The 18844-nt window shown below is 41.2% G+C and overlaps 5 protein-coding genes across 7 annotated transcripts; 3 read left to right on the forward strand and 2 right to left on the reverse strand.

Annotated features, from left to right (window-relative positions):
- Positions 1-280: 280 nt before the first annotated feature.
- Positions 281-3370, forward strand: BDBG_09293 (AP-2 complex subunit alpha; the record flags this gene model as incomplete). The annotated part of the gene is made up of 4 exons (XM_002620319.2): positions 281-732; positions 812-1146; positions 1215-3133; positions 3248-3370. The coding sequence occupies 4 exons, from the start codon at positions 281-283 to the stop codon at positions 3368-3370; spliced, it is 2829 nt and encodes a 942-aa protein (XP_002620365.1).
- BDBG_09294 (YggS family pyridoxal phosphate enzyme) lies at positions 3193-6545 on the reverse strand. The gene has a single exon (XM_002620320.2). The coding sequence runs from the start codon at positions 4652-4654 to the stop codon at positions 3761-3763; it is 894 nt and encodes a 297-aa protein (XP_002620366.1). The 5' UTR covers positions 4655-6545; the 3' UTR covers positions 3193-3760.
- On the forward strand, positions 3720-9467 carry BDBG_09296. Of its 3 annotated transcripts, XM_031723951.1 has the most exons (5): positions 3720-5030; positions 5115-5827; positions 5947-6824; positions 6950-8435; positions 8512-9467. In XM_031723951.1, exons 4-5 carry the CDS (start codon positions 7357-7359, stop codon positions 8729-8731), a joined length of 1299 nt encoding a protein of 432 aa, XP_031581335.1. In that variant the 5' UTR covers positions 3720-5030; positions 5115-5827; positions 5947-6824; positions 6950-7356; the 3' UTR covers positions 8732-9467. The 3 variants fall into 3 exon arrangements, with proteins under 3 accessions (XP_031581335.1, XP_031581334.1, XP_002620368.1); XM_031723950.1 differs by having other exon boundaries at positions 3731-5030; positions 5947-8435; XM_002620322.2 differs by lacking the exons at positions 3720-5030; positions 5115-5827; positions 5947-6824 and adding an exon at positions 6866-6889.
- Positions 9468-10206: 739 nt separating this feature from the next.
- Positions 10207-12906, forward strand: BDBG_09298 (uncharacterized protein). The gene is made up of 2 exons (XM_031723952.1): positions 10207-11596; positions 11912-12906. The coding sequence occupies exons 1-2, from the start codon at positions 11557-11559 to the stop codon at positions 12127-12129; spliced, it is 258 nt and encodes an 85-aa protein (XP_031581336.1). The 5' UTR covers positions 10207-11556; the 3' UTR covers positions 12130-12906.
- Positions 12693-14675, reverse strand: BDBG_09299 (uncharacterized protein). The gene is made up of 2 exons (XM_002620325.2): positions 14509-14675; positions 12693-14350 (listed from the first exon to the last, which is right to left on the reverse strand). Exons 1-2 carry the CDS (start codon positions 14617-14619, stop codon positions 14108-14110), a joined length of 354 nt encoding a protein of 117 aa, XP_002620371.1. The 5' UTR covers positions 14620-14675; the 3' UTR covers positions 12693-14107.
- Between the last annotated feature and the right edge of the window lie 4169 nt (positions 14676-18844).

The following is an 18844-nucleotide window of genomic DNA, read 5'->3' on the forward strand; positions in this document are numbered from 1 at the left end:
TTGATTGTCTTGTCCAAGGCACTTTTCTTACTATCCCCGAGTCCCTTTCTTGGCTCACGCTGACCTCCGACCTGCACCAGCTGGCACACCCCCTATCTCGTCGAGCCACAGCCATGCTGGTATGAACTCTCTGGCATCGACAAGCAGAACTATGCGTGATTGATGCCTTGTGCGTAGCTTGGCTTGGCTGGCTACGGGCAGTTCCAAATAAGCCCCCTGGGAAAATCACACACCATTCACCTGCGGTGAACACGGACGGACGACTACAATTTCGGCCACCATGTCGTCCATGCGGGGATTGGTGCAGTTCATTGCCGACTTACGGAACGCGCGGGCCCGGGAATTGGAAGAGAAGCGGATCAACAAGGAATTGGCGAACATCCGGCAGAAGTTCAAAGACGCGAACCTAAACGGCTACCAAAAGAAGAAATATGTTTGCAAGTTGCTCTACGTTTATATACAGGGTTATGATATCGACTTTGGACACCTGGAAGCTGTAAATTTGATCTCTGCGAACAAGTATTCGGAAAAACAGATTGGGTATCTGGCGGTGACGCTGTTTCTTCATGAGGGTCATGAGTTATTGCATTTGGTGGTGAATAGCATCCGGAAGGACCTGCTGGACCATAATGAGCTTAATAACTGTCTGGCACTACATGCAGTGGCCAATGTCGGTGGGAGAGAGATGGGCGAAGCCCTGGGTGTCGATGTGCACCGGCTTTTGATCTCTCCGTGAGTGTTGCTTCTGGCGAAGGAAACTATCAATCGTTGCTGGCTCGCATGCTCACAATATTTTTTCTTTTCTCTGTAGCACGTCGAAGGCATTTGTGAAGAAGAAGGCCGCGCTTACGCTTCTACGATTGTATCGTAAACATCCTGGCATCGTCCAGCCGGAATGGGCAGAGCGGATAATTTCTCTAATGGATGACCCCGACATGGGCGTTACTCTTTCGGTCCTGTCGCTCGTGATGGCCCTGGTGCAAGATAACCCCGATCAGTATAAAGGAAGCTACGCCAAAGCCGCCCAGCGGCTTAAGAGAATCGTCGTCGACAATGACATCGCTCCGGACTACATATATTACAAGGTCCCCTGCCCTTGGGTGCAAGTGAAGCTTTTAAGGCTACTTCAGTATTATCCTCCCTCGGGTCTGTACCGATATCCCCGTTACCCCGATTGGAAGATAATGGAGCTAATATTTTCGAATTTAATATAGAGGACACGCATGTCAGGCACCTCATTAGACAGTCCATTGAGAAAATCATGAACTCGGCAATTGACATGCCGAAAAACGTCCAGCAAAACAACGCGCAAAACGCAGTTCTTTTTGAAGCTATCAATCTTCTTATTCACCTTGATACCGAACGTAACCTCATGCTGACAATATCTTCTCGCCTCGGCAGATTCATAACATCCCGAGAGACTAATGTTCGATACCTTGGCCTAGAAGCCATGACGCATTTTGCAGCGAGAGCAGAGACACTCGACCCTATCAAAGCCCACCAAGATATCATCCTTGGTTCATTGCGAGACCGGGATATCAGTGTTCGACGCAAGGGCCTGGATCTTTTGTACAGCATGTGTGATACCTCTAATGCGCGCCCGATCGTAAACGAACTACTCAGGTATCTGCAGACTGCCGATTATTCTATCCGAGAAGAAATGGTTCTCAAGATTGCGATCTTGACTGAAAAATATGCCACTGATGCCCAGTGGTATATTGATATCTCCCTGAAACTGCTCTCTCTGGCTGGTGACCATGTCAGTGATGAGGTTTGGCAGAGAGTCATCCAGATTGTGACCAACAACGAGGAACTACAAGCCTACGCAGCTCAACACCTCTTACAATACGTCAAAGGCGATTGCCACGATAGCTTGGTGAAGATTGGCGGCTACATCCTTGGTGAATTTGGTCATTTAATTGCGGACAATAAAGGGTGCAGTCCCATTGAACAGTTTTTGGCCCTACAGAACAAATTGAATTATTGCTCAGACACTACTCGCGCTCTACTCCTCTCGTCATTCATTAAATTTGTTAACCTGTTCCCGGAGATTAAACCACAACTACTTCGTGTTTTCAGCGTATACAGCCAATCACCAGATTCAGAACTTCAACAAAGAGCCTGCGAGTATCTAACACTCGCAACCTTACCGACGGACGACCTCCTCCGTACCGTTTGTGATGAGATGCCACCATTCTCGGAGAGAACATCAGTTCTCTTATCGCGACTGCACCAGAAGAGTGCCGGCATTAGTGACAAGCGAACATGGGTTGTGGGTGGAAAAGCTGCCAATGCCGACAAAAAAGAAATTAGCTTGGCCCAACAGGCAGGACTTAAGCGTTCTTTCACTACAATCGTAAACGGCACCTCGGCTGGAACCAACGGCACAGCAAAAACAACAGTATCTTCAGACTTGGCTGGCTTGGATCTGACCTCCAGTTCAGACGGTCCGGAACCGAATCTGGCTAGTGCCGCACATCTTTCCGCTGACTGGGAAATCGGCTTTAACCGTCTTTACTTCAAAGACGAGGGTGTTCTATTTGAAGATGCACAGATTCAGGTTGGCCTACGTTCCGAGTACCGCGTTCATTTAGGCGTATGCAAGTTATACTTTACGAATAAGTCTTCGTTCCCGATTGGCTCATTCACCACAACGTTGGATAACCCTTCTCCCGAAAGCATCAAGGTTGATTCTAAAAACCTACCGGATCCGGATGTTCAGGCCCAGAGCCAGACTCAGCAGACAATCTGCTTCGAGGCCAAGGGCGCATTCACGAAGCCGCCCACCATTCGGATTTCCTACCTTGCCGGCGCCCTCCAGGCATACACGTTGCAGCTACCTGTCCTCATGCACAAGTACATGGATGAATCGACTTTATCGCCTGATGACTTTTTCAAACGATGGCGGCAGATCGGGGGCCCACCGCTTGAGGCGCAGTCGACTTTTGCCGTCCAGGGTAAGGGACGAACAATAACGGAGTCCTTCACACGGGGCATTGTGCAAGGGTTTAGGTTCAAGATCCTTAGCGGAGTCGATCCGAATTCGAAAAATTTGGTCGGCTGCGCTGTTTATCAAATGGATAGTGGCAAAACTGGGTGTCTCTTGCGGTTGGAACCGAATTACGAGAAGAAGGTATGTGACCTATTTTCCCCCTCCCCACCCCCTCCCTCTCAACTCAATCTCCCTCCCTTTATTAGAAGCTTCCGCGATATACGCATATATATCAATACCTAATCGGAAAAATAGATGTACCGTATAACGATCCGTGCAACACAAGAGGCCGTGCCACAGGCACTGGTGAAACTGATGGAGGAGCGACTTTCCCAGGGTGTCTTTGTTGATCATGGCTCTGATGATTGGGATAGATAGAGATCCCCCAGAGCGTCGCTGAATAGGGAAAAGAAATATCATTTATACATATTTATAGCTTGTTGACATCCCTACTATCCATCACCCCCCCCACTTTGATTTGTTTATTCGTTTGGATGGCACTCCCTTTTTTCTTTACAATTACTTTTGAATTATCCATCTGGTCTTTGCCTTCTTTAATTTCAGTTGTCTTGGTAGAGCGTGAACGAAGGGACTCATACCCATATATAGTTATGTGTATGTTCTATACGTGTACATAATTTCAAATGTAATTTAAGAACTGAGAAGGTGGGAGTCTTTTTAATTAGTAATCTACAGTCACAAACTCCGTACATAGTCTCATTTTAATCATAAATACACCAGATATCCAACTTTTATCCCGATCGTCCTCTAAGATTTCTCCCTCTCCACCAACTTAGCCTCCAATTTCGGGGGCCGGGGTCCAAATATCTCAGCTCCAACCCTAACCTGATCACTCCCCATCTTAATCGCCCCTTCATAGTCCTGAGTCATACCCATGCTCAACTCCAGCCCTTCCCCTTCCCCATCTTCACCCGCCAGCCCAAGCTCCTTCTCGACCCTATCCCTCGTCTCCCTCAGACACAAAAAGTCCTCATTCTCATTTTCCAGCGTCGTCGCCTGCGACCTCGCCAGGGCCCCAATGGTCATCAGCCCCACCAGCTTCAGCCGCGGACAATTCTCCCGGATATGCCGACACAAACGCGTCGCCTCCACAGGTTCGACGCCAGATTTATTCGCTTCCCCAGACGTGTTGACCTGTACGTAGACGCGGAGTCGATTTTCCGCATCCGCATCCGCATCGCCAGCAGCAGCAAGCCTCTCCCCCCACCCCCGATTCAGCAAATTCGCCTTCTTCTCCGTATCCACGCTCTCGACCGCGAAGAGGCCCGGCACATCGCGCGCGAGCGACACGCACTTGTTCGACTGCAGGCCGCCAATGAAATGCCAGCGGACCTCGGGCGAGAGGGCCTTGAGGGCCCTGGACTTCTCGAGCAGTTCCTGGAAGTAGTTTTCGCCGAAGTGTAGGGTTGGGTTGTGCTCGTGGAGGATTTGGACGTCGGAGGCGGGCTTTATTTTGGAGACGGCGAGCAGGCGGACGGGGCGTTGGGGTCTTTGGGGTTGGGTTTGCGGGACTTTGGCGGAGGCGGCGGCGATGCGCGCCGTTACGGCGGAGAGGTTTGTGATGAGAGCTGTGGCGCGGAGAGACATTTCGGAGTCGGTGGTAGTGGTGGTGGTGGGGTTGGTTGGTTGTTGAGTGGTCATTGTGTTCGTATTGTAAGGTTTTGGTCCTCTATGTCTTTTTTGCTGTGTGCTCTATATTTCTCTGCGTGAAGGTTTCTCCCTGGAAAGGAGACAAGGAGGGACATATGGGCTATACCCATAGGTATTTGTCCTGGTTGTTTGAGTCATAGAACGGCGGCGAGATATCTCTCACGGCCGAGACGACATTTGATATCACATGATAGTCGAACTACCGCGTCTCGCATAGCCGCGCGATTATCCCGCAGCGTTGCTCAACACCCCTTTTTTGTCAAAGGGTTATAGTCTCTACCTAGGAAGTTTCCCAAACGCTAGGAGGAACAAGTCAGAATATATATTTGAAACTATGGAGGACGATATATCAAGAACTTATTTCCGAGTAAGAAGTCCCCTATCAATTGCGGACTTATCTGCAGCAGAACTTTTTGACAGCTAGAGTTAAATAAATACATATAAGCAACAGACGCATAACCTAGGGCGAGCAATTGAGCCACAAATTATTGGAATGTGGAATTGCGGATTGAACAATCTCTAACCCTACGAACTCGGAGAACCGGCTTTTCAAGCAGGTATGGGCGACGGGCGACACCTTGTCCGGAACTTGGTTCAGGACGTGATTAAGAAGCCGGCGCCAACACACAGCCCCTCTCAAATTTGCAATTGGACAGGCCATCAGTCCAGACAGAAACAAGTTTGCTGTCATTAGCATTTCGAGGGCCAACCTTTGGGGCACAAGTTAAGTTAGGCCTTCCCGTGCTCAAGTTCGAATGTTGACTGCCAGTGTGGAATTTTGACATACTGAGAAAGACACAGGTTAGTTCTTGCAACAAAATCGTGGATACGCTGGGAAGTGATCGAGGCAATTTTCAGGCTCCCAGCCTGGAATCAAAATGGAAGATCTGTCGGAAAATTGGCTGGACTTTGAGTACACAAGGATTAAAACCAGGATAAAGTATTGAAACATTTGAAATCAAGCAATTCACTTCAAGGCTGCAAATATGCTTTGCTGTCCATAGTCGGATCAAAAAGGCCTAATGAAGTTGACAGCAAATAATTGAAAATCCCACCATTCAGCTCACAAGAGAAAGCTAAATTAGCTGGAACTATTCTGCAGGGGCTCATTGTTTGGATCAAAATATTTGAGGCAGCTGGATGACCGTATCTATGAACATTATGGTAACTAGAATCAAGTCCCTTTTATCTACCTTCCAGAGCCTGAAACGTAGGGCAAGCGGGCTGCCCTCTGGGTACAACCTGGCGTACAGAAAAGGCTGACATTTCTTTATTCGATGCAGAGTCTGCGAACCCTGCTTCGTACCTGCTTGGTTCCTGGCTGGAAGCCAGATATCTGCGAGTTTACTGGCACACAACGACGGGCATATTGAAAACTTACTTGGACGATAGTCATCCAGCGATCGACCCTGCGATTCTTCGTACCTGGAGTTGTATGTACTGTACATATAATTGCTTGGAGTTTCGGTCTTCTTGGTTCTGGTTTCCGCTGGCCTGGATTTGATCTGCAGACGTGGATAAGTATGTATTTGCTTTTCCCGGTCTGCCTCTTCCCTTTGCCTTGAGGTTTTGCACTTTTTCAAGCAATAAGCAAACCCAGGTCTCCATGTCATTATCGCCATGCTCTAGTCATGATGCGACGGTTATGCAAGCGACCCCCGAGTGAAGGGCGAACGGCAAAGTAACCAAACAAATATTCGACCTAATAAGATGACAAACACAACCCCCCCAGGTACATGGTAAGAGCCATCGTCTATCATAGCCTGTCACAGTGGAAAACCCTTTGGTGCAGCCGTATGTGAAATCCCGCTGGATATTATGACTGGACAGCAGGGTTATCGGCTAGAGAGACACGAGCGGGGGATCGCTGGCAGTGTCCAATCCCGCTAGTAGCGTTTTAGAGCCCTTTATTTAGAGCCCACTAGACCAGCGCATCGCCACATACCGAACCCGTATGATGGGCCAAAGCGCTGATTGCAACAACGCGGAGTGGCTGTGTTCATTGGCCGAGTCAACCCCCATTGGCTGCCAAGTACCAGCCAAAAGGGCATCCCACTCACCATCGCGAATCGACATCGTCATTCTGCATTCCGTGCATGTGTGGTGTACGAGCCGGTTTTGGGGCCTGGCGCCCGTTAGCTAACAGTGGTGTTTTGCGGTGGTATTTTCAGCAAGCATAACCCCCAATAATTACCTATCCTTGACTTTTTGCCCAATCCCTGTGGAGTTGAGTCCCTTCTTGTTGCCAATGATAGGTCTTTGGCCCCTCTAACTCGTGCTGGCCAGAACAACTTCGTGTTACTCCCCTATGACCAACCACCTGGGTATCCTCCTGGACTGTCTGGGGTGTTCCGACCGCAATCTCATCGAGTGAAACGTTAACAGCCCACTCGCTCGCTCTTCTTCGCACCACTCGACGACGTGTCGCTCCGCATTGTACCGGTGTGGAGCAGGATAAGCAAGCCCTCACCTCAACGTCACAATATTTTCGATCTTCCGATATTGTCAAGTTGTTGAGCTTTATTTACATTTTCAAAGCTCTTTAACTGTCATGTACTGTACTTGTCCGCTTCACTTCCGGGCTTGCGTTTATTTTTTTCATTCAGGATAACGTTATACTTTCACTGGTTTCCCAACATCCCCGTTATCGTCGTTCCCAGTAAACGTCAACTTTCTACTCGGACATTTTCAACATGTCAACGACCCTGAGCATTGCCCAGGACCCTGCGGCGAGGAATGATAGTTCTAGTACTTCGGCGTCTAGACATAGATCTAATCAGTCACATAGCACTTATCAAACCGCTTACAGCCATCCACCTATGGTGATTAATCTAGGAAAAGGCAACCCTCAGGTTGGAGTTAATGGGAGAGAATCAACAGACACATATGCATCGACAATATTATCAGAAACAGAAGAGGACATAGACGACGAGCCACCAATCGAACTTGTCTCAGATAGATATGAGGATTTTCCATCGAATCCTATCCCCTCATCCCCACCAACGTTTGGAGAGTTGTTCCCATCCCCCAGGCGACTTCTTATAAGACACGATGATACCACGATTGATGGAAACATGAACCTACGCATTGATACCATTGCGGTTCAGCCAGGAGGGCGTCAGTACGACATCACGCTGTTTCATCTCCGCATGCACGATCTGGGAAATAGGAAATTCTCACTTCGACGGTATTGCAGAGACTCCGGAAGAGAGGTCTGCCATTCAGCGAGGAAGTTCAACCAGCCGTCTGCAGAAATGCTCACTGCTCTGCAACGACCTTTGACCAACGCTTTCTCCACTCTGCGTTCCAAATCAGATTCAATAGCCACCACAACGAATGGGCTATGGAGGCAGAACTCGGGATATAAACCATCAACAGAATGCACCGAGAATGGCAATGGCAGGAGATATTCTATAGAATCATTATCGCGACCCAAAAGCCCCGAGCCGACAAACATTATCCAACTCGAGTTCTCCAATTATGCGCATGTCGATGTCAAGCGAAGAGGCCCCAAGGGCTCCAAACATTACGACTTCGAATATTGGAGTACGAGATATCAATGGAAGAGAAGTAGTCGAAGGGATGGAGATTCGAAGGAAATCTCGTTTGACCTCTATCATGTAGCAAAGTCAAAACCAGTTGCACACATTTTAACAGAACGTCTGACTCCGCTGGAAGCTCTGGAAGAAAGAAGCAAAGGCGGCTGGATTCCGCCTTGCTCTATGTGGATCAGCGACCCTTCATTATATGAAAGCATGAAAGATGTTGCTGAGTAAGTAGTTTGTTTACCTGCCACTTCACAGCGCCCCTGAGGTACATTACATATTCTAATGCATGATGTTTTTTAGTGTCGTCGTTGCCACTGGGCTTATTGCATTGGTGGACGACAGTATCAAGCGCCGCTGGAATAACAAACGGACCTCACTCTCCCACACTCCTATGACTTCATCATTTATGAAGAGTATGGACTCTGTGGCCTCGAACAAAATTATAGAGAAGGTTTTCCACCGTCGTGGCTCGACTGGATCTCGACACAGCTCATTTCGCCAGATGTTTGCTCATGCTTAAGAATCAGGTTTTGTCTTTCTCTTTCACGGGCTATATCGGGCTTTTTGATTGCTCCCACTATTGTATTTTTCCATTGCTGCACTATCTTCTCTCATGTACTTGTTATTAATTCTTTTTCTTTTTTATAAGATTATTGACGTGGAACTCATGGCTTGGTACCAGAACATCGAGACTTTTGCTATTTTGCAGTCGGGAATGAGATCTTCGCCATACTGGAATAGAGCAATTGAGGGGGTCAGGTTGTCACACTTTTGCCATGTAAGAAAGCCTGCCCTGGAGTATATCGATGAGGCTAGGTTCATGTACGTGGAAATGGCGCATTTCCTACGAACCATAAAATTTTTCTTTTTCTCAATTCTTTTTCTGTTTTTTCTTTTTCGCAAATCCATTTAGTTTGCAGGAGGGAGGATACGATCGATCATTGTGCAGACGGCGTTACAGGGGGACTAGGGCACTACGAAGGTGGCCATCGAATACCATGTCTTGGACCCCTCCAGGAGCTACCGGGACCGCTGGAATGGGCAGCATTTTTGGAGACAAACAGGTCCTATTTACGATGAAACGTGGCTAGAATTATATGTTTTCTTTTTACGAAGTTCATGCGGGTTTGTCTTATTGTGTCCTATTTTTGGAGATAACGTACTAGCTTAAGCCATGTCTATGGATATGATATTGCAACATTTTTCTGTAATTATTCATCTTCCTTTTCTTGTATTATTATCATACTATCATATCGAATAGTCATTTATTTATTTATTTTTATTTATTTATTTTTATTTTATTTTTTAAATGCAGCTATCTCAGCAAGCAACTGGGGGGGGGGGGTTACATGGGCTTATTTCTATTTTTTTTTATTTTTTATTTTTTATTTTTTTGGTTCTCAAGTCTTTTCGAGCTCGAATTCGTGCAACTAGTTAACTACCACTTTACCCTCAGTTAGCAGTTAGCTCCAACAAGTTCTAGTCCTCATTCGACCTCTTTGGATTCTTGGATTTCTTTTTCTTTTTCTTTTTCTTTTCTTTTCTTTTTTTTTTTTTTTTCTGCCCCTTTCTCACTCTGGAGCCATTCCATCAATCATCTCCAATCTCCATCTCTGCGCATTCGCTGTGGAGCGTGTCGTGCTGACAATGCAGGTATGAGTGCCCAACCTCCGCTTCAGCAAGAGAGAGCAAAGAAAAAGCAGCGAATCAAGACCGCAACAAAGCCCGGAATGGCCTTGGAGGCCATCGACAGCGAACGGCAGGCTAATTAATTCTCCATGCCAAAGCCCCCGCTAGCTGGTGCCGCGTTTTTTTTTTTTTTTTTTTTTTTTTTTTTGATTTCGCTGCACGTCGGCCTTGCTGGAAAGCCCGTAAAATCCCCGTTATCTGGCTTTCTACTTGCTGATATCCACCGTCTACCTGACTGTAATAACTAACAACCCCTCCATCGTCAGGATTCCCCACTGCTCTTTTTCTTTTTCTTTTCTTTTTTTTTTTTTATTCCCTCACGAGTTGGAGGCGAAACACACTCACTCACTCACTCAAGCTTTTCTTCTGGCCGCCTTACCCCCCTCTGTCGGCGCTTTCTTGCCTCACCATATCTCCTTTGCGCTGTTCGTGCCTGTCAAGGGCACATCATCTCTATTTTTATTTTTATTTTTGATGAGCTGGCAAGTCTTTGCTGGGTTCGTCAAATTGGTTGGCCGCTGCCCAACCATCAGGTTCAACAGCCTGTCTCATTTGAATCCAGCGCTCGTGTGGTTGATAATATCCTATACACCCCCTTTTTTTTAACACTACATCGCCTGGAGGGAGCTCACAAGCCCCAGCTCGAGCTACTCAAGCACATCCATGGCAAGCCAGCCTTTGGTGCATTCGGAAGAGCCCCTCTCACAGCTCCATTCCATTTTTCCATCGAGGTGGGGGGGGTCTGGCTTGCTGTCCACCGGCTAGTCCATTTACAAATCCCCGTCATTTAACATGCCCTTTTGGGAGAGCTGCTTTTGATTCCTGTCGCCGGCGCGCATAGTTAACCAGGCGTCTAGTTCCTGGAGTTCAACTCGGAACCTAATGGAAAGCGCCAGGCAGCGGCCCGTTCCATCAGCCTCTCCTCCTAGGAGGATCAATGGGCTCTCTCCATGTCATGTCGCTCCAAAGCTGGCTCGATGATTGCCAGAGGTGGTGTGGTGTGTAGGAAGGAGAAATGTGGACGTTAACGATACACACTCGTCACCTTGACTCAATCTTGCATAAGACTATCCTCTTTGGACTGACTGGTTGGGCTCCGGTGCGGTTCTTGCAGTAAATAATGAACTTTATAGAAGTTCATTGATGTGGTTTGCCATCCCTCCTCTCCGCTCCTCCCCAATTCCTTTATATTAGAGCTATCGGTTCTCCTCCTCCTCTCCTCCTCGGTTTTTTTATCCTTCAAAATACCTAAAAAAGAAAAAAAGTTTTTCTTTCTCTTTTGTGTTTAGAAAATACTTTTTTGATTCCCTCGCTTCAAATATATTAATATATTTGTTTCCTCTTCAAATTGGTTTTACATTTTGCCTACTTCTTGTCACCTGTTTATATAACGACTCAAACCTCACGGATACCATTATCGTCCCGATCTAGCTCATTGCACCAGAATTTCCCTTCTACCTTCTCACCCTCTTTCAGAAACAAGAGTTCAATAATGGCTAGCCTCGCCACCGCCAATACTGCTCCCCGCACAAATGGCGTTCAACGTATTACATGGCAGGAGAAGCTTCAAGGTCCGACAATGTCCTTGACAATTGAAACCCTCCCACATTGTTCAAGTACTAAAAATCCTCCGAAGAACACTGCAGGATAAGCCAAATGCAGGCTCCAGTTTTCAACCTTATGTCCGATCGTCGAGGTGGTTCCCCTCTTTTTTTTTTTTTTTTTTTTTTTTTTTTTTTTTTTTTTTTTTTTTTTTTGGGTCTTAGAAAGAAATAGAAAAGAATTGCCCCGTCATCTTGAGCCCGTCCACCTCTCCGACCTAGATCTTTGTGAGAAACGTACATTCAATATCATCTACCTGATTTCTCGTTGCCCTCATCCAATAAAATGAGAAAAAAGAGAAACGAAAGACAAAAAAAAATAAAGAAGAAGAAAGGAACCCCATGCTGCATCTCTGAACAAGTCAAGGCCACTACTAACCCATTCATTTCTACATCTGTCTTCTCCTCAGGCGGCCGCACCGCATGGTCTAGCACCGTCACAATTCAGGGCACCAGCTTTGCTGCCCGCTATTTCTACGACGGCCAGAATACCAACAACGCCAAAGAGGATGCGGCAGAAGTCGCTCTTACGGCCCTACGCTCCCAGAGCGCTCCCTCCACCACTACATTTGCGGGGCAGTTGTACGCACAGAATCAAGGTGCCAATTCACACGGTCGCTGGAACTAACCAGGAGACGTAGTAGTACTCGTTTGCCGCTATTTGCTTTTGGCTCACAATGGAGCACGAAATTCTAGTGCCCGGGTTGCTTGCAAAACAACTTCGCACGCTTTTTTTTTGGAGGATTACTTTGGGTTACCTATATATATCCTTGTTCATCTTGCACGTACATGGCCCCCCCGTTTCATTCTCTCTAGTCTCGTTTTCCTAACTCACAGTATTGGACCCCTTTTTCCCCATATCTATATCCTGTTTTAAACCAATTTTCTTTTCTTCTCTGGCTTGCCTCTTGCTCGCTGAATTCGATTCTGATACAACTTACTTCCCGAAGCCTACCATGTATTTTTTATAGGCTAAATTTTGTTCTGACTTCTGCCTTCTTTCCATCCATATATGCACACGCTCGCAACGCCGTTTTTACCATTTCTTCCGTTTTTCTTTATTTCTTCTTATTCTTCTTTCTTTCTTCTTATTCTTCTTTCTTTCTTCTTCTTCTTCTCTCTCTCTCTCTCTCTCTCTCTTTTTTTTTTTTTTTTTGGTCGCTTCTATACCCCTCATTTATCATGTTTTTTTTCTCTTTCATATTTTCAATGTTCAGCTTTAAACAACAAGACAAATTACCATGTACATTGAAAATGGGATGTATTTTGTTTATGAAATCAGTACAGAGTAGTTAACTAAAGCTCCGTTCCTAGCCACCCAGGCATGTTCGGCCTCTTGTCCGTCGTCAGTTTCTTCGTTTTCCTAGTTACTCTTCAATTTTACCAACGCGATCAACCATGCTCCTCAATATACGAAACTCGGAGTTGAAACCCTTATTACACTGCCAGCAGCGGATGGCGAGAGTAAGATATCTATCTAGGCGTGAAAACTGACCAAGAGGAGTTGTCCTCTCTATCTAGCCATTACATTTCCCCGATCGTCAAATGATCCTGGGCACTTTCTTTCTGCGTATCCGGTTTTGGATCCCAACACTGTGGGTATGTAGACCTTTACATTCTTGAACATTGCAATGTAGAACTCTTCTATTTTCTGTACTACTTCGAAGCAAATGTTCTTTCTATTTGTGGTCGCCAATGCTGCAGAGTTATTCACAAATGGATACTATATAAATCGAACATGGAATGTAGGATGGGATGTGTAATCTAGCCAGCCTCACACACTCCTACTAAATATTTGCTCCTGTCTGTATAACACCACAAACGTAACAATCGGAAACAAAACAACATCCCTCCAATTGCAAACTCAACCGGGAAATTAATGGCAGGGGGCCATTCGTCATGAAATAGGACATCCCACGAAAAAGGCACAAAAAGTTTTGTCGTGTAACCCTTCTCCAAAACAATTGGCACTTCCACAAAAATCCGAAAGCATAATTGCCCGATCTAATCACTGTCTCGGCTCGATTCCGACTCGATGTCTCTCTCGCGACGGCAGTCAAAGATTTGATTGATACCTTGTCACCGCAGCGGCCCGTCCACCCTTCGCACCCCCCCACCTTTTAATTATCCGTGCTCGCTGTGCACACACGTACGGACAGAGGACAAACCGTTCTCGTTGCCGCGCGGCCCTCCGTTTCCTCCGTGTCTCCATTTATGGGCTGGGGAATGACATCCGGTTAGCCGTGAAAAACATTAATGTAGTACCTGGCGATCGTGAAATTGGTGAAAACGTAAAAGGATTCCGCCGTGCCTAACGTGATTGTACATGTACTCTTCCCCCTCATGGCTTGTCAGAAAGTCCGATTTCAACGTAGTACACGGCTGGATATATGTTAGTGTCGCCCCGAGAGATATAGAGTAGGTAGGTACGCAGGGGGTAGAGTCGATATGCGGTAGCCGGATGGAGAGAGCTTTTTGTTAAGAAAAATTTCCCAATGGCTGAGATCACCCGGATAATGTGGTTCTATTTTTTATCCCTCTCTTTCTCTGAACCCGCTTGCAATTGTAATTTCCACCCAGTCAGTGCACGCTGCTGCTCGGCATTCTCAACTTAACGGTGCCTGGCGATTCCCCCCCGGTTGCTGTGGTCGATATTCATCCAGCTCAATCTTGGTGATATACTGGCCGGGGACAACCACTAGGCCGATGTAGCGACTGGTCATATCGGCTTTGACAATGCCCGTAGCTGCAGGATCGTCTCTGGCGACATCCGCGGGTTCGGTTTCAATGTCAGGAGAGATGGAGGGATAGCGGTATTCGTGGGTTGCGGAGAGGATAATGTTTCGATCCTATTGGTAGGAAGATATGTATGTGTGTTTAGATATCAGATTCATGGAAGGTATTGGCTCTTTTGGTTAAGTTTTTTAAGGGGAAGGATTCGGGTTTATTTATATATAGCGGGGGGGGGGGGGGTTCCCGGCTAAGAGCTAGATGTAGGTGAGCTTACATTGTCTGTGCATTTGAAGGTGCCGACGAATAGCCTTGTATCTATCGTATGAATTCTGAGTGTTTTTCCCAGTAGGGATTCAAGATATTGGACGGCTTGGAAGTTCTCCATTGTGTAATATTGGGCTACTTTGGAGCAATCGATTGAGTGAAAAATGTACTATAAAATATCTTAATGCACATGAGCCTCTGTGTGCAAAGACATTGTGGAGCTAAGCTCAAAACAGAAGACCCTGCAAGATTGATTTTACAGCTTATTATTAATAATAATAGAAGAGATAGAACTGTAAAAACATATAGAGATTCATTTTTCAGTGTAAAAGCATCAGCTAACTAAGTAAGAAAAAAAATAAAAAACATCTCACTCTGTCTTATCAGCTTATATATTATTCTTAAGAACAGTTTAAGTGATCTGAAGAAGACTTATAATAGTTCTGAATTTAGTCTTCAGAACTGTATTCTTCTTATATAGAGTCTCATTTTCAATATAAAGAGTTAAAATCTTAATATCACAATTATTAACTGATTCAATACTTATTACTTATTTTTTCAAGACTTTAGTCTCTATATTCTCAGTTATAAAGTATTTCTTAAATAAACTCTTTTTCTTAACTTTCTTTCTTTTTTTATTCTTCTACTTCTTTTCTTTCACTTTATCATTCTTTTTACTGATATTAACTATGTATAACTATTAGTTAATTATATTAAAATTAATATATTTTATATTGAAAAGTGACTTACTTCTATAATAAGAGCAGTAACTTTCAGTGTTATTATAATAATAATTAATACAAGCTTTATAACACTGATTCAGAGCACTGATATAGATAATAAAAGAGTTTTCTTCTTTAATATAGTAACTGTAGAAAACTGTAAAAACAGTACTATGAGATTATAGAAGAAGAGTTTTATAATTTATATTAATTTTTATATTAATCTAATAACTCTTCTATAAGACTGACTTATAAATATAGAATAATTTGATAAGAGTCTGTAACTTCTTTAATAGCTTCTCAGATATTCTTTTAATTAAATAAGTTAATAGTTAACTTGATAATCTAGAACTGATAGATACAGTAGAAGCAGATACAGATATAGATATAGAACTGAGAATGAGATTAATAACTGATAGCTTAATAAACTGAATAAGATTATTAAAAACTATACTGATTATTAAAATTGTAATTTTTATTATTTTAAGAATCTTACTTATAATAAATATATTTTAAGATATTATTTTCAGTTATAATAATAGTATTGATGATTTTTTAAACTTCTGATAAATTAATAAAGATAAATAACATGATTTCTAAAAAAAAAAAAAACAGCTGATAGAGATAAGAGATGAGAGATAAAATAAATTCTTTAAAGAGAAAGAAAATACTCTGAGATTTATTCACTTTCTCTTATATATATATTAATAGCTGTAAGAATTTAATATCTCTTATTATATAATATAATATAGATCTTAATAACACAGATCTTAGAAGATTCTCAATCTCTCAGATTAAAGATATTATTATATTAAATCTAAGCTGTATAAATTAATATCTGAATTATTTTAATATCTTCTATAAACTACTAACTACTTATTCTCAGATTCAGTGATTATAATAGAATTAACTATAATAAATTTATTAAATTCAATGATTGAATTCAGTGAATCTGTGAGTAGAATAGATAAAGAGAATAATAGAATAGAGAGTGAAGAACTTATAGTAATAAAGAATAAATAAATAAACAGATTAAATATAAACTGTGAAAAAGATGAAATAAAGAGCAGATAAAGCTATATAGAATATAAATTAATAGAGATCTATAAAAAGAAAAGAAATATAACTTAGTTATCTATTAACTTTAATATCTTATATAATTAATCTTATATATCTGTATACTTCTACTTACTTTATCATCAGATCAGTAAAATCTGAAATAATTAAAGAGTTATTTAAATAGAAGATCTTGATATATTTTAATCTATGAAACTGTAATATATATGAGATCAGTCTGAAATTCAGTCTTAGAAATATTAAGAATAGTCTGATCAAGTGATAATTCTTGAAATTTATAAATAGTAATAGTATATATAACTGTAATAGAGAACTGTGTATAACTGCAGACTTAATTAATATAGGAAAAGTCATAGCAGCTGTGAAAGATAGATACAAGTTTAAGACTCTTTCATTTTAAATAAGTAGAGTTATTATATTTATTAAAATTAATTAACAGTGTAAATGAAGAATCTTGATAGAAATTCTTTATATCTAAACTTTATACAATATTATAAAGAGTCTTAAGAGCACTGTTAATAAAGCTACAGTCTATTTAAATATTCTGTAGAAATATAATTTAATAGCTGATAAAGAGAGAAAGATTCTAATAAAGATTATCAGTCTTATCAGAATCTAACTAAAAAGTATCTATATTAATATTTATAGTCTGAATATTAATAATAGATTATTTACAGCTTTAAATAGTATTATTATTATAGATATGAATATAATACTTCTTTATATAAATATAAATTATATTCTCAAAGACTGAGACTTTATAAGAGATAAGAGTCTGTATATACTTTAAAAGAAACTCTTAATTATTCAGAGTTAACTGATTAAGATAAAGATTTTTCAAGATCTTATAGAACTGATAGCTGATAGTATCTTCACTCACTTATTATTGAATCACAGTAAGTTAAATAATTTTACTAAAAGTTAAGTAGATTTAATAGCTCTGAATATCTTCTTTATAATTAATATATCTGTTATAATAGAGTGAAGTTTGAAAAATAGATAAGAGTTAATAGAAATCTTTACTAAGAATAACACTGAGATTATTAAAATAAGTATTCTTATGAGAGAATATATAATAATAGATCTGATTAATTTATAAAAGTTACTGTAAATCAATCATTGACTTTTCATTAATTAATAGATAGTGAACATTCTTAAAAAGAGCCTGTAAAGATTAAAGATTTTAAGAATTAAACAGTTTATATAATATATTCTTATGTATGAGAAGCTGAAATAATATATATAAGATTCAAGTATTAATGAAGTAAGCAGCTATATCAGTTAACATAGCTTAAATAATTGAGATTGAGAGATCTTGAGTCTCTGCAAGATTTTGAAGAGTTATAGATAAAATCATAATCAGATAAGTTTTATCAGTATCATCTTTATTATTTAAATTAATTAGTAAAGAATTCAAGAACTTATTATTAAGAATCTTAGTATAATAATAGAGAATAATATTATAAAGAAGATATTAATCAGAGTCTAGAGTCTTAAGTGAGTCATATTTATAAAGAGTAGTATCTGTGAGAAAGTCAGTCTTTATATTGTTTTAAAATTCTGTGTTAAGATTGATATAAGTATTAATATAAGAGCTTCAATCATAGTTGAAATCTAAGAACTGATAATCAAGCTATTCACAGTTTCAGATATTAATAAGATTATTATTATTATACTGTGAGTTTTAACAGATAAATAATACTTAAGAGAGATTAAGCTTCTTTTCATTATTCTGATTATCTTCAAACTCAGGTTCTGATTTCAGCATGTCTTTATCATAAACATCAACTGAGTGATTATAAGAAAGATAGTAATAATTAAAGATTTCTGTAAAAGAGAATCAAGAGATGAAGAGATTAATAATCTTAAGATCTTCAATTTAATGAAAAGAGTAATAAAGAAGAAGTTTAATATAAGTATAGTTCTCTAAATCAGTTTCAAACTGATAAACAGAAAAGTAGATTAATACTCAGAGTTTTATATAAAAATATCTCTTAATTTAATAACTGTGAGAAAAGATTTAAAGAAATTCAAGAAATGAAAGATCTTTAAATTCAGTTAACTACTGCTTATATTTTTTAAAAAGAATGAATTATATTATAATTCATCAGATTTAAGAATATAGCTATAATAATATTAAGATTTAAGCTGATAATCAACTACAATTGACTTGTAAGAACTCATTTATAAAGAAAGATTTAAAAGAAGATAATAAATCTTTTAAACAGACTAATTACACTCATCAATAAGCTGATTCATAAGTTTAATAATTATAGAGAGTAGTGAGTGACTTGAACTGATTCTTGAAATTACTTATTAAATAATCTGATGATAGAATTCTGTGTCTGTTTCAGCCTTGATAATATACTTAGACAGATAATTAAGAACAGTATAACTATTAGTATAGAGAGTAATATCAGTATTTATTAGTCAGTTAACTGTAATTAATCTATTATAGTTATTAAGAATTGAGTTATTATAATAAGAGTGCAGTCAGTAATATCTACTACTCAAAGATTTAAGATAGCATTGGTCAGTTCAGTATTC

Source organism: Blastomyces gilchristii, assembly GCF_000003855.2.
Source record: "Blastomyces gilchristii SLH14081 genomic scaffold supercont1.38, whole genome shotgun sequence".
Lineage (NCBI taxonomy): Eukaryota > Fungi > Ascomycota > Eurotiomycetes > Onygenales > Ajellomycetaceae > Blastomyces > Blastomyces gilchristii.

Bases quoted from the DNA above. Each gene is read 5' to 3' on its own strand.
- BDBG_09296 (XM_031723951.1), top strand. From the start codon at position 7,357: ATGTCAACGACCCTGAGCATTGCCCAGGACCCTGCGGCGAGGAATGAT. The intron at 8,436-8,511 runs GTAAGTAGTTTG...GATGTTTTTTAG, and splicing joins AGCATGAAAGATGTTGCTGA to TGTCGTCGTTGCCACTGGGC.
- BDBG_09299 (XM_002620325.2), bottom strand. From the start codon at position 14,619: ATGGAGAACTTCCAAGCCGTCCAATATCTTGAATCCCTACTGGGAAAA. The intron at 14,351-14,508 runs GTAAGCTCACCT...TCCTACCAATAG, and splicing joins CCTTCAAATGCACAGACAAT to GATCGAAACATTATCCTCTC.
- BDBG_09294 (XM_002620320.2), bottom strand. From the start codon at position 4,654: ATGACCACTCAACAACCAACCAACCCCACCACCACCACTACCACCGAC.
- BDBG_09298 (XM_031723952.1), top strand. From the start codon at position 11,557: ATGCAGGCTCCAGTTTTCAACCTTATGTCCGATCGTCGAG. The intron at 11,597-11,911 runs GTGGTTCCCCTC...TCTTCTCCTCAG, and splicing joins CCTTATGTCCGATCGTCGAG to GCGGCCGCACCGCATGGTCT.